This window comes from Candoia aspera, chromosome 9 (genome assembly GCF_035149785.1).
Source record: "Candoia aspera isolate rCanAsp1 chromosome 9, rCanAsp1.hap2, whole genome shotgun sequence".
NCBI classification, from domain to species: Eukaryota; Metazoa; Chordata; class Lepidosauria; order Squamata; family Boidae; genus Candoia; species Candoia aspera.
The window spans coordinates 20,426-32,911 of NC_086161.1; the positions used below are offsets into that span (position 1 = coordinate 20,426).

At 45.5% G+C, this 12,486-nt stretch overlaps 1 protein-coding gene across 4 annotated transcripts in view; it reads left to right on the plus strand.

The window, feature by feature from the left end:
• The first annotated feature begins 1,420 nt into the window (after positions 1-1,420).
• The window catches only part of CEP164 (centrosomal protein 164), a 47,671-nt gene continuing 36,605 nt past the window's right edge, over positions 1,421-12,486 (plus strand). The window contains exons 1-6 of one of the 4 annotated variants that reach the window (XM_063311283.1): positions 1,421-1,600; positions 1,687-1,798; positions 2,433-2,643; positions 3,311-4,837; positions 6,354-6,464; positions 8,959-9,066. In XM_063311283.1, the coding sequence (XP_063167353.1) occupies positions 1,519-1,600; positions 1,687-1,798; positions 2,433-2,643; positions 3,311-4,837; positions 6,354-6,464; positions 8,959-9,066 (2,151 nt within the window). In that variant the 5' untranslated portion in view covers positions 1,421-1,518. The remainder of the gene's footprint in view (positions 1,601-1,686; positions 1,799-2,432; positions 2,644-3,310; positions 4,838-6,353; positions 6,465-8,958; positions 9,067-12,486) is intronic. The other 3 variants (XM_063311284.1, XM_063311285.1, XM_063311286.1) reach the window with 3 other exon arrangements.

Here is a 12,486-nt window from a genome sequence, read left to right on the forward strand (position 1 = left end):
CAAAAATTAAACAGCTACTCAAAAGGAGTGAAATTAGGGCTAGTTGCTTTCACATATGCAAATGACTGTCCTTTTGAATAGCTCTTGATCTTTTGGCTTTTTAGTTGAAATGCTAATCTGAGCCCTTAGTTATATTCATTTATGTATTTACCAAATGCTTAGCTATTAAATGTAGGCGGCCACCTGACTCCATGCAGGGTACAATATAAAACAATTCACCAACACAAACAGGCATCCACGGAAAAGAAACCGCACCACCTTTTAAAAGAACCATATAACACGTGAGGGGACCACACCCACTCTAGCCCAGGAGTAGCCAGGTTGGAGCTCTTTTCATTAACTTCCCAGGACAGCAGGTGGGCGTCGGAAGCGCCGAACATATCCCCAAAGTCTGCAGTGCAGACAAAAGAACTGTAGCTCTGGCAGGCAACGTTCCAGAGCTGAGACTGCCCCCGCCCCTGATGTCTCGAACCATCGCTACCGGTTCTCGGGCGCTCGCTAGAGCAGCCGGCAGAGGCCAGAAACAGGCGGGCAGCCGCGTCAGCAGGATTCCCGAATGAATGGATGCAGGCGGGCAAGGTCAAGTGTGTTTCCCCCGATGCGTAGACAGTGTGGACCCGTGGTCGCTTACTCCCTCCCCAGAGTGAGCTTCGGGGCCGTTTTCAGAGCGAAGGGCCTCTCGCACCGAGAGCTGTGAACCTGTAGGGCTTCAGTAAGGGGCAGCCCCAGCGGACGGCTACAGAAGTGTGCGGCCATAATGAGTGGGGAGTTGAAAGCGGAAGTGGCGGACAGCTATGCTGATGGACCGGAAGAAGTAATCAGCCATGTGAGGGGCCTCGAGTGGAAAGAGGTGACGAGAGTTAGGATTAGCCAACTATGCCAAAGGCTAGTCGACCTGGGATCATCCATGTGACGAACGTTACCGCCAACTTGTGATCCAGGAAAGGGAAAAAAATTCTGGAGGAACGTTGTGCCCATCGCAGACTTCGGGAACTCGTTGGATCCATTGGTCAAGCTGCTGGTCGATCGTGCGCCAGGTAGGGGGGAGGCGAGAACGCTCCTCCAACTTCCTAGCAGTGGTGCGATCTGTGCTGCCCCCTTCCGGCTAGTAGGCAGCAGGGCAAGCACACCCAGTCCGACCCATCGCCGTTGGCCGCGGGACATGGTGGGGGGGAATGCGGTGAATCCCCCCGTGACTCAGGAGCGTGAAGTCTTCTCTGTTGTGCGCCTGGCTCGCCGCGGTGAAAAGGGAAGCGAGGCAGCCATGCGGGCGGGCGGAGGGGCTTCGCTCGGGTGCTTGTAGACTCGGGGCCCGAGGAACGCGGAGGACAGCAACAGGCTTCTCAGCGGCCGGCGCGCGCCACGTCGCTAGGAGACGCGCGGCGTCATGGCAACGGCCGCGTCGCTTTCCGGGGGTGGGGCGCGGCCGCCAGGCGACGCGAGCACCCGGAGCGCGCCGGTGGGGGAGCGGGGCCCGTCGCCCCGAGTCCCCTCCCTCGGCGGCCGCCCCCGCGGGCCATGGCCGGGCCTGCCCTGCGCATCGGCGACCAGCTCATCCTGGAGGAGGACTACGACGAGACGTACATCCCCAGCGAGCAAGGTAGGCGGGCCGCCGCGGCCGGGCCCCTCTCTGTGTCGCGGCCGCCCGGCGCGTCTCACCGCGCCCCCGGTGTATCTCTCCCGCAGAGATCCAGGAGTTCGCGCGCGTGCTGGGGATCGACCCCGAGAACGAGCCGGAGCTGATGTGGCTGGCCCGGGAGGGCATCGTGGCCCCGCTGCCTGCCGAGTGGAAGCCGTGGTAAGGCCCAGACGCCCGCCCCGGCCAGGGAGGAGGCTCCGCCCGCGTCCCTGGGAGGAGGCCCATTCCTCCTGCGGAGGAAGCGGCGTGGGGGGGTGCCTCTTCCCACTCCTCCTGCTGCTGCGCGGAGGGCGCGGGTCACCCGGGGCGTTCTGGCCGGCCCTGCCCCGCCCCAGAGGTCCTTAGCGGAGGCGAAGCTGCCCGGCTGCCGCTCATGGTGTGCCGACTGGAAAGGGGCCTGGTGGAAGGTGGCTCCGGAACACTGTAACGGTTCAGCCTCCTGTGGGCCCCCCCAAACATACTCTTGCCCGTAACAATTACGAGTTGACCAGGGGCTTTAGGTGTTCTGGCGACCGCATTTTCCATCGACTTATACAATCCAATCCATCAATCCAATACGTGAGATAGTTTTCAGAGGCAAAAGAAAGCATGTTGTATTCAAGGTACTGTGATGAAATCTGACTCTTCCAGAAAGGGCAAAGCAGAACTGTTGCTGCTGTTTGAACCCCTCCCACCCACCCACGACAAGCCCAGGCATAGGTCTTTTGGGTCCGCTTTTTTGGGCCTCCATGTACCTTCTAGGAAGGCAGGGTTCTACCTAAGTGGTTGCTACTTAGTCTGTCTCTGTTTTCAGCCAAGACATCACTGGCGATATCTATTATTTCAACTTTGCCAACGGCCAGTCGACCTGGGATCATCCATGTGATGAGCGCTACCGCCAACTTGTGATCCAGGAAAGGGAAAAAATTCTGGAACATGGAGACCTTAGAAAGAAAGAAAAAAAGAAAAAAAGAGCAGAAAAGAAGAAAGACAAGAAAGAAAGAGACCTGTTGAAATATCCTGCAGTGAGTACCTGAACGAGCAGTAGCTTTCTGCTATTAGTGTAGGAAAGCAGATAAAATCTTTAAGTCCTGGTTTATCATTTTGTTTTTGCTCTTCTGTTCATCTCCATTTCTCCGTATATCCATCTCCTCATGGGATAAAGGAGCGAGGATTTTAATCTTATGTTCAGGTTTAACTACAGCTGACTAGCAGTATCTGTTGCTACATAGTCAAAGCTTTCTCAGTTTCAATTTTGTGTAACCTCTTCCTAACATGGTTGGGTAAGTTTTTTTTTAATCTAAAAAATAGCTAGAGATAATGCTGCAATTTGTACAGCTTTTTCAAATCATTCCAGAAGCTTAGAGGCCAATTCTGGCTTTGGAACTTGTTCTTGTTTCAGGTCTGTTTCTTCCAGTCTCTGGTGCTGGAGAAGAATTGACAGGGTTTGAATCTAAATTAGCTGCCTTGTATTTTTTTCCCCATGAAAAGTATTGTATATGTTATTCTAACAGCTGAATACCATATCCAAGTTGATATCAGTAGTCTGCCAACCATCATGGTGGGTTCCTCTGGCAAGCAGGAGCAAGAAAAGCAGGCTTTTTTTCCCTTGCATGGCTCATATAGGAGAAAGGTTAGTCTGTTTACAAAATAAGTAAATCTTCAGTGAGCTGATGATTTTTGCCTACTTAGGAGGTGCAGTCAGAGCCAGGGATTCTTCCGTCAACATCCTTTTATCGAGTGTCATCTCCTATCCTGTCTTCAGAGCATGCTAGTCCTGACCTAGAGCAACAGGGCAGCCTGGTGACACAGAATGACTCCTTCCTGAAAAACCACAAGGGGAAGGTTTCAGATACAGGTGATCTGTCCAGGCTGCTACCAAACCCTGCTCCAGGGAAACTACAGCCTCTTCTGCCAGCAAAGCCAACCCGGACTCACCAAATCCTTGCAGATGTGGAGAAAATTCTTGGAAGAGCTGCATCTTCCAGCAGGTCAGATATTAATCATCAAACATACCAAGATGTGACTACAGAAATCAGATGTGCAGCTGCTACTGGTGTTTTTTCAGACCTGGAAGCTGAGGACTTAGACAGCATCCACCTTGTAAAGCCTCTTTTCCAAACATTGAAGAAACCCTCCCAAACTATAGCAGGTGCTACAACTGTGTTAGACCTGGAGGGAGTCAAGGAGAAAAGACAGTTCTTAGAGGGAGAAAAGCAAAGTGAGGACCATGGGGAAGATCATGCGGAAGGAGATGGGCTCCAATCCCTGGTCAGGAAGGAAGATTTGTTGCAAATGGTTGAAAAGGAAATGCAGTTTCATCCTCCTGCCACTGCTTTCACATTAATCCGCCAGATGTCCAGGACTTTGGAGGGACAAGGTGACATTCATTATTTTCAGAATGAAGTCTTAAGGCCTCTGGAGCGAATAAAGGAGAGCAGAAGGAAGAAGAAGAAACTTTCAGAGCAATGCCAGGCCACAGAGCCCAGTACATGGCAGATCAAGGCTCCTGTTCCTCATTCTCAGCTGCAGGCATTTGTTGAGCTTGGAGCCAAGACAGGAACTTGTGGGAGCGATGGGCTTTCATTAGCAGCAGTGTCATCTCCTACACCAGGCCAACTTGTAGAGGAAAAAAAGCGTACTCAAAGGACAGATTCTGACAGTGGCAATAGCATCAGTGTGGCTAGCAGTCTATCTGACCACCTTGCCTCTCAGGTCTTGGGTGAAGTGGACAATTTCTCCTGGGACTTACAGAGCTCTTGTGACACTGAACATCCCACAAAGCCCCTGCCATCTCCCCAAAGACCATTTTTGGAAGCTAGAAATACCCAAGCACAAAGCTCTCCAGACAATCAGTCAGCTAGTGAGTGCTATTCGGAGGATCAGAAGTTCTATCAACACGTACTCCATATGGTGAAGAAGTCTCGGAGAGCGGAATCGAGTGCACCCGAGCCTCTCAGGAGTCAGAAAGGCAGCAGCAAATGGCCCGGTGCTGATCAGGCAGTTGAGCCTGTTGCTGGAGAAACGACTATAGAAACGGCAGCAGCAAAGCTCAAACAAGAAGCAGCGGCTCCTGAAGTGGAGAGGTTGAAACCCAGTGAGGGTCAGGCATGCACCCTTCAAGACAACCAGTCAGGAGGACAGCTGGTCTGCAACGTAGCCCTGACAGAGGAAGCCTGCGGGCCTGGGCTTTCACCAGAAGGAAATGGAATTAAAGAGGTAGGCAGAGGTAGCTGATAATGCTTTTTATTTATCTTTTTTAAATCTTTGATTACAAAAAGAGAAGGAAAAAAAAACATAAAAAGTGCTTTAACAAAAAAGTGAAGTATAACAAAGAAAAAAAACATGTTAATATGTCATTATAACAGTAAACTGTTCCTATATATACTTACCCGATGCAAATACGTACGTATATGTTTCTAATAGATTTATATGGCTATCATTTTTTTTACCTTACTGTGTTTTGTATAAATGAGTCCCGTATTTCATTACACTTGTCCATACAAAGTCTACGTCTATAGGCAATCCACTCATAAGTAGCAAGCGCAGTCAGGTCTTCAATCCATTGAATAAATGGGGCCATACATTTATCTTTTCAATGCTGCAATATCAGTCTTTTGGCCACAGTAAGGGCACGGAAAACCCATTTATGTTGCCCGGTTGTCAAGTTCATTTGCTTATTTATTTATTTATATTTCAAACTTAGTCATTGCCCATCTCACTCAAACAGTGACAAGTTCCAAGTACTAGGTATATATTGATTGGCTCCTGATTACTTAAAAGAACAGTAGGAATATCTCCAATTGGGTAGCTCTAAGAAGGAAAATGCTTATATTTTTAACTTGTTCAGAAATTATCTGGAGTTAGAAGTGAGCAACAGAGTGTTTCAATAGCTCCAAAAGAACCTATTTAAACTTGGGGAACAGACATTAATGTGGTAGATATGTTTCTATGTCTGCAAGTACAAAGTGATGCATCTTGGGGGGGGGGGGCAGTTCCTATCCTGATTGCATGGAAAGTAACTAGTGAGCAGCCAGAGAAGGGATCTCAGGATTATGTTGGGTAGCTCAGTGAAAAGACTGTTCTATTATGACAGCTGAAAAAAGAATAGAGACCATATAAAGTGATTGAAATAAAACTCTCTACATTGTTTTTCCTTTATATTTTTATATTATATTTGGTGGTGTGTGACTGCATGTGGAATTCTATGTACCAGTCTAAACCCAAAAAAGAGTGAAATTGGCAAAGATGTAGCTTACAATTAAAAGACTAGACAAGGCTGGAGAGATGATCAGGATATTATTTATTTCAAATTTCTATCACCACCCATCTCTCCCAAAAAGGGGACTTATAATTATTTATTAAAGTTATACACAATGTGAATAAAAGGGAGAGGAAACTTTTTCCCTCTCTCATAATGCATAACAATATAATACTCCTGTATCGGGCCAAAGGCAATGATATTCCAACATTTAGTTGCTCACAGTGCCCAACCAGATGTTCTCTTTTTCCCCCCCTCTGGTCCAGGCTTTCCAAGAAAGTGTTGTGTCCTTATTATGTGACATTGTAGATGACCAGTGCTCTTCACAGCTCCTCAGAACAAATTAAAGAAGCTCGGTGGGACTAGTGTGCTGTCTTAAACCATTGCAAGGCATGTGGCTGCAAGTTGAGCTTGCTTTGTGGTTCCTTTCCTTATCTTAATGCACTGATGTCTTGATTGGCTTTCCTTTGGTAGCCCAGCAGCTACAGAAAAAATCTTTTGAAATCCAAAAACGAGGAGGAAAAAGAAGAGGCTTGTTTGCATCATCTGGTGTCTGGTGTGGCAGAGAAGAAAGAAGTCAGTGAGGTAGTATTTTTTTTCATCAACCACATCTGATGTGTCTCTGAAGGGAACATATGAACTCAGTCATATCCTAGAAGGGTCTTTGAGAAAGACTTCCCCCATCTGTGGGACTGGGAAATCAGTCTTGAGCTCCCAGATGGCAGGTGAGGGATGATGCATTCCTCCAAAAGAAATGTAGCAAGAGTGTATTTAGTGCTATGGCTGCCAGCTTTTCTAGTCTATCATCTGATTGGCATGGTTGAATGACACATACTCTCTTTAGTAGGGCTTGGCATATCATACACTGTTTAGATGATTCGGCGGCTGTTATGTTCCTTTTAATTTTGTTTTTGGATGTTTGTGTTGGTTTCTTAGTGTACCATTAGCCACCCAGAGTCATGAGAACAAGATGCACAGCCATATACGTTGTTTAATTAAATACATCCACACAAAACATTGAAGGGAGAAATCAGAGCAGATTGCAGAGAACAGGTGCCATATCTCATCCAGTATTTTGCCAAGCTTCGCAACTGGGGCTTCCAGCCTCTCATCAAAGGCAACCAATATGCTGATGATGGTGCAGGACGGCTGACATGCATTTTGAGATCTGGTGCACCTCACTCAGTGGTAATGCTAATACTACTTCATTCATCACACTCTGTCTTCAGCCCACTTGCTTGCCAGCTTGGCAGTCCTTTAAGAAGAGACAGCTCATGGATAGAAATCCTAATCTCTGCTCCACAGCCCTTTGACTGATCCCTTTATTATCTTGTGGAGAGGAGAAAGGCTGATCAGAGGCCAACATTGCCTAGTTTGTCTCTGATGCCACACTATCAAACATGACTTGGGATGTGAAGCTAAAGCATCTTTGCTCTTTTTGTCTGTCAGAGTATGCATGAAAGAGCTGGAATCCTCCAGAATCCATGTGTGGATATTGGTGTTACCTTTGAACAAAAGGGATGTGTTTACAATTTGGAAAGCATAGGCTCATGCTTGGGAGCTGAATTTCCCAAGCCAATCATCTCTAGAAAAGCAGCAATGTTTAAGCTGCCTCATATTGAAAGGATGAATGTTTTAGACCTCTTTTGGTAGAAAACTTTGAGTTTATTTGAAATGGTGAATTCTTGTCCAGGGTTGATGTATACTGGAATAAGAAGCATGCATGTTTTGGAGAGATTAATTTCTTGCATTAATCTTCAGACAGTACTGTGATATATTGAGCAAGATCATGCAGAATTTTTGATCAAATGTGTTGTATGTGGTTCACCAACTATACTTACCGTGAAATGCAGCAGTTGCCTTGTTTCATGGTGTGCCCTTTGTAGACTAGATAACAGAATCTGATATTGATCCTAAAGTCATTGTGCTGCTTACAGAAGGCTTCCAGACCCAGTTCAAACTGCTGGTCGTTATCTTTAAAACCTAAATGGTGCAGGACCAGGAAGCATCAGGCAGAACCTTGCCAGAACTGAATTTGCCCATCCAGGCAGGTCAAGAGAGGACCTGTTGAGAGTCCCCCTCTGAGAGGTACACAGGCATGGACCAGATCACAGGAGAGCTTGAATCAAGTTAATGAGGGTGATAGACAAAGTTGGAAGGAACCCTCAGCAACTAATTTTTTTGAAAACCCATCAGTGTTTTAAAATGTTTGTTGAGCAATTTGACAGCAACGCCTATAACTCAAGGAGGTGGTGTGTTCCCCATTCTCTGAATGAGTTCTGTGGAGGATGAAAGCCATCTGTTAGGGAAGCTTTTACTTAGGTTCCTGTATTGAGCAGAGGCTTGGATTCCTTTCATTTCTATGATTCCATGCTCAGAGCTGGTTCTTCATTGGCTTGCTTTTTTACCCAAACTGAGCTGGTGCTTTGGCACTTCCACACTTGTTACCTTGAAATTACTTCTTTGAACTCAGGATTCAGTAGTTCCTTAACAACATACTCAGGGATGCAGTCCTAGAAATATCCCAAATCATCTACTGCCCATAATTTGTTTTCCTTTTTACTTTTCAAGGGCCTTGTGTCAGTTTTAGGCCATCTGGGAAAACTAAATGGTGTAATGATTGCCTGAACCCAAATAAAATGCTCAGACTCAAAATCCAAGTTTAAGTTCTGATTTTATTTAGAATAGAGTGCGAACAGAAAGAAAGCTGAGAATGAGAAAAGCGCGCCTAAAGTCAAACTAAATAGCCCCGTTACAAACAGCGTCCCACCCACCCCCCTTCAATCATACCAACCCCACATTCCCAGGTGCTCCTAACGAGCTCTGCTGATCAACGGGCAAAAAGACCTTGACGTTAAAAAGATAACCCAAACACATTCCTGCATGGCACAGAGAGATACAGCTTTCAATACAAGGTTTATCAGCAGCACCCTCCCAGCCAGGAATGCGCATCAACACTCTGGCATGCGAACCGTTACGATGTACAAACACATTGAAACGATGAACATGACAAATGGTCTCCAAGATAAACTTCCTTTTTTGTGTGCTTTTTTTCTCTTCTATGGTCTTTGGTTTCTAGAGTTCTATGCTAGAAAATGTCCTGGATGTAGCCGAGCTATCTCCAGTCCTGAACAGTCCAAAATTTGGGGTGAACAGAGCCACTGCTGAGAGCATTTGGAAAGAGGAAGTAAGTTGTTGGGTTTTTTAACCAGTTAGCAATCCATGAAATGACAACTTCTCTTATCCATGGCCAGAAGTTTACATAAGAGCCTTTGATAAGGAACTTTGTCAAAGGAAGTTTTTGGAAGTCTATGTTCGTTGACGCTCAGAAACACTAGCTATTTGCTGAGGCAGTATTTGTAGAGGAGTACAGAGATAGCCTTGAAGAAGGAATGCAACAACAATTTCAGAAACATCAGCTTAGCCCAGAAAGACAGGAGGAGGGGGTGAGAAAGAAATTCAGGACTTCTCTGCCTTGACTCTCTTGGGTATATGAGGGAAGGAAAAGGAAACTTGGTCAGGCTTTCAAAGTCTGATATATTCTCTAATAAAATAGAGTACCAGGAGTTCCTGTAGTGTGTGTTTTCTGACTTGGCCTACCTCAAAGGGCAGCCAGGATTTACCTTTGTAGAATCCGTGCAGATTTTCCTTCCACCAGGTTTATTCCTCTATGCTTGATTATTTCCACCGATTTCTCAAGAGCAGACAGTAAGCTAATCAGCCTATAATTTTCTGGATCTTCTTGGGATCTCTATATTATCCTTGAGCATTCCTTTGGCTCCTTTGTTGGCTGACACCCAACCACTTCCTTGGACAGTTTTCTGCTTCAAATATATATATTTAAAAGTTTAATGTTTAACATTTCTTGCTATATACTACTGAAATTCTTCTTTGCATTCCATATGTGTGCTCCTGTCATGCTCCCCGATCAAACGTTCCCAGAACATCTGATTGGATTCGCGTGCATGAATGGTGTCAACACATGTTGGACTTGCGAGTCAGGAAATTGGGAGGGGGGCACGCCAGGAGTGTGAAAGCATCTTGTTTGGACTATGTCCGATAGCCAAGGTCAAGCCGAGCCGTTGGAGACATCTGCATGGAAACTGCCTGCATGAAGACGGGGGCTGTGTACCTGAGAAAGGGAGGGGGTTGAACTCATTAGGTTGTTTAGCTTGGGGAAAATGCAGGAACGTTCATTCACAACTTTTTGCTGTTCTCTGTGCTACTCTCCATTAAACAGATTTCTATTGTAATCACATACGAATCTAATTTAATGGCAGATTGAGTAATACAGTCATTACATAAAGTTGCAAATCACAGTTCGACTCTTCCTGGAGACATTCGTACCCAGAAGAGAGTCCAAAATCCTACAGGATGTCAAAGTCGACATCTGGAAATGCAACACAACTGAGTGGGGAAGAAGAAACGATGACTCAGCCGACAGAGCCAGAGGCAGCGGTTGAGTCAATGGCTGAATCTGATGGAGATTCGGAAACAGAAGGAGCTGTTGGAATCTCCATGCCTCCACAAAGCTGCAGGGTGGAGGTAGACGCAGAGCTGATTACTTTAGATGACACTCGGGGATCCAATGCGGCAGCCTCCTGGTCACAACCCAGCCACCCAGATCTCACGGGAGTAGAGTGGACACCACCCAGTGATCAACGGCGAAGCACCCAAGACTGGGAAGCTAGGATGGAGAGTGAAGCCGCACCGGCTATCCATCAATCAACGGACGTATGACCGAAAGGTATGAGACTTCATCTCAAGGACCCTGGAACTGAACAAGGGGTCATGCCTGAGCGGATGCAATTTTTAGACGCTCAAGTAGCCTCTATGGAGACAATTCTTCAAAACATTTCAGTATCGTTGGACTGCGTGTTAACCCAACTGGAAATAGATTCCAGCATCTCCTCTAAAAGATCAACTCCTGAGCCAACCCCCGATCCAAGGCACCCATCCCTGACATCAGAGAGCAAGAAAAGCAGTTGAGCTTCGGTAACATGGGGTGAGCCGCTGACGAGTCATGTAAGTCTCCCCCCCAAAGGGGGGCCCCATGGATTGCATGTTTAATGGGGATCCCCAACAATTAGCTTTTTTCCTGACTAACGTGGGAGCTTATATGGAAGTATTCGGAGCCACTTTCCCCATGGAATGCACCGAAGTGAACTTAGTGGGGTCCATACTGAAGGGACCAGCAGGTGACTGGCTGGTGCAACGGCATGATGCTGCAGCCCCTGAGCTTTGCAACTTCGATGATTTTATGAGAGCTCTAAGAGACCGTTTCAAAGACCCACTAGCAAAGCTTCGGGCCAAAACAGCTCTCCAGCAACTTAGACAAGGGTCCAGAACTGTGTAGAATACGCTATGGAATTTAAACCTTTGGCTGGAAAAGGGACTGATTGGTCGGAGTCAACCAAAGTGGATTACTTCAAAGGTGGACTGCAACCAGAATTATTACGTTGGTCATTGGGACAGGGGGATCCTAACACTGTAAGAGAATGGATATGTTTAGCGGGAGAAGTAGAGAATATCCAGTTTTAGTTTTAAATATCCTCGAGACCTTTTGGAGAGATTTGGTCGTCTTGATTTTTTTTTTCAGTCTTTTCCATCGGTTCACTCATTTTTTATTCTCTTTCGTAGTGAAATGTGAAGTATTGGACATTACTTGCAGTTTCTCACACGCATAACAGTGTTATGGTGACTGCTTCCTGTTGATTCCATAGCACTTAAAATCTTGCACCAGATCATGCTATCGCTTAGAATTTAAAAAAAAGAACTTTATTATTTTTCAAAGTATAGTTAAAATACACAGTGTAGAATATAGATAAGACAGAGTAACAAACTAAAGAAGAAAAGCTATAAAAGTGCAAAGTTAGAAACAAAGCAGAAAAAGGTGACTTTCGACTTTCTCCAATACAGATATAAATGCACTTACAAATATAATCTCATAATCTCTTATCGTTAGTTATACCTTGGTAACATTATTTCTATAAAATCAAACCATTTAATCATCAAAACCCAAAATCAAAACTTCATTTTCTTCCGACACAAGCAAATAGTCTAAAAGTGGTTGCCGAGTAGAAACAAATCCAGACATGGTATTTTCTCATAACAGCGTTGATAAGAGAAAATACCGTGTCTGGATTTGTTTCTACTCGGCAACCACTTTTAGACTATTTGCTCGTGTCGGAAAAACTTGGCCATTTGGGCCAGTTCCAGCAATTTAATCATCCATTCCTCCACTGTAGGGATTTGTGGATCTTTCCATCTTTGTGCATATAAAAGTCTTGCTGCTGTAATCATGTAAAAAAGCAAAGTCCCATGTTGTTTCTCAAGCTGTTTCTCCATCAGTCCCAAGAGAAACAGTTCTGGTTTTTTTTGTAAATCCACTTTAAGGATCTTTTGGATATTAACACATATTTGATCCCAGAATTTTATGGCCTTGTCACAAGTCCACCAAAGATGATAAAACGTTCCTTCACAAAGAGAACCTTTCCAACAAGCATTCATTACTGCATTATACATTTTTGACAACTTATTGGGAGTTAAATACCAACATCATTTTATAAAAATTCTCTTAAGTTATAATTCAAAGTAAATTTCAAAC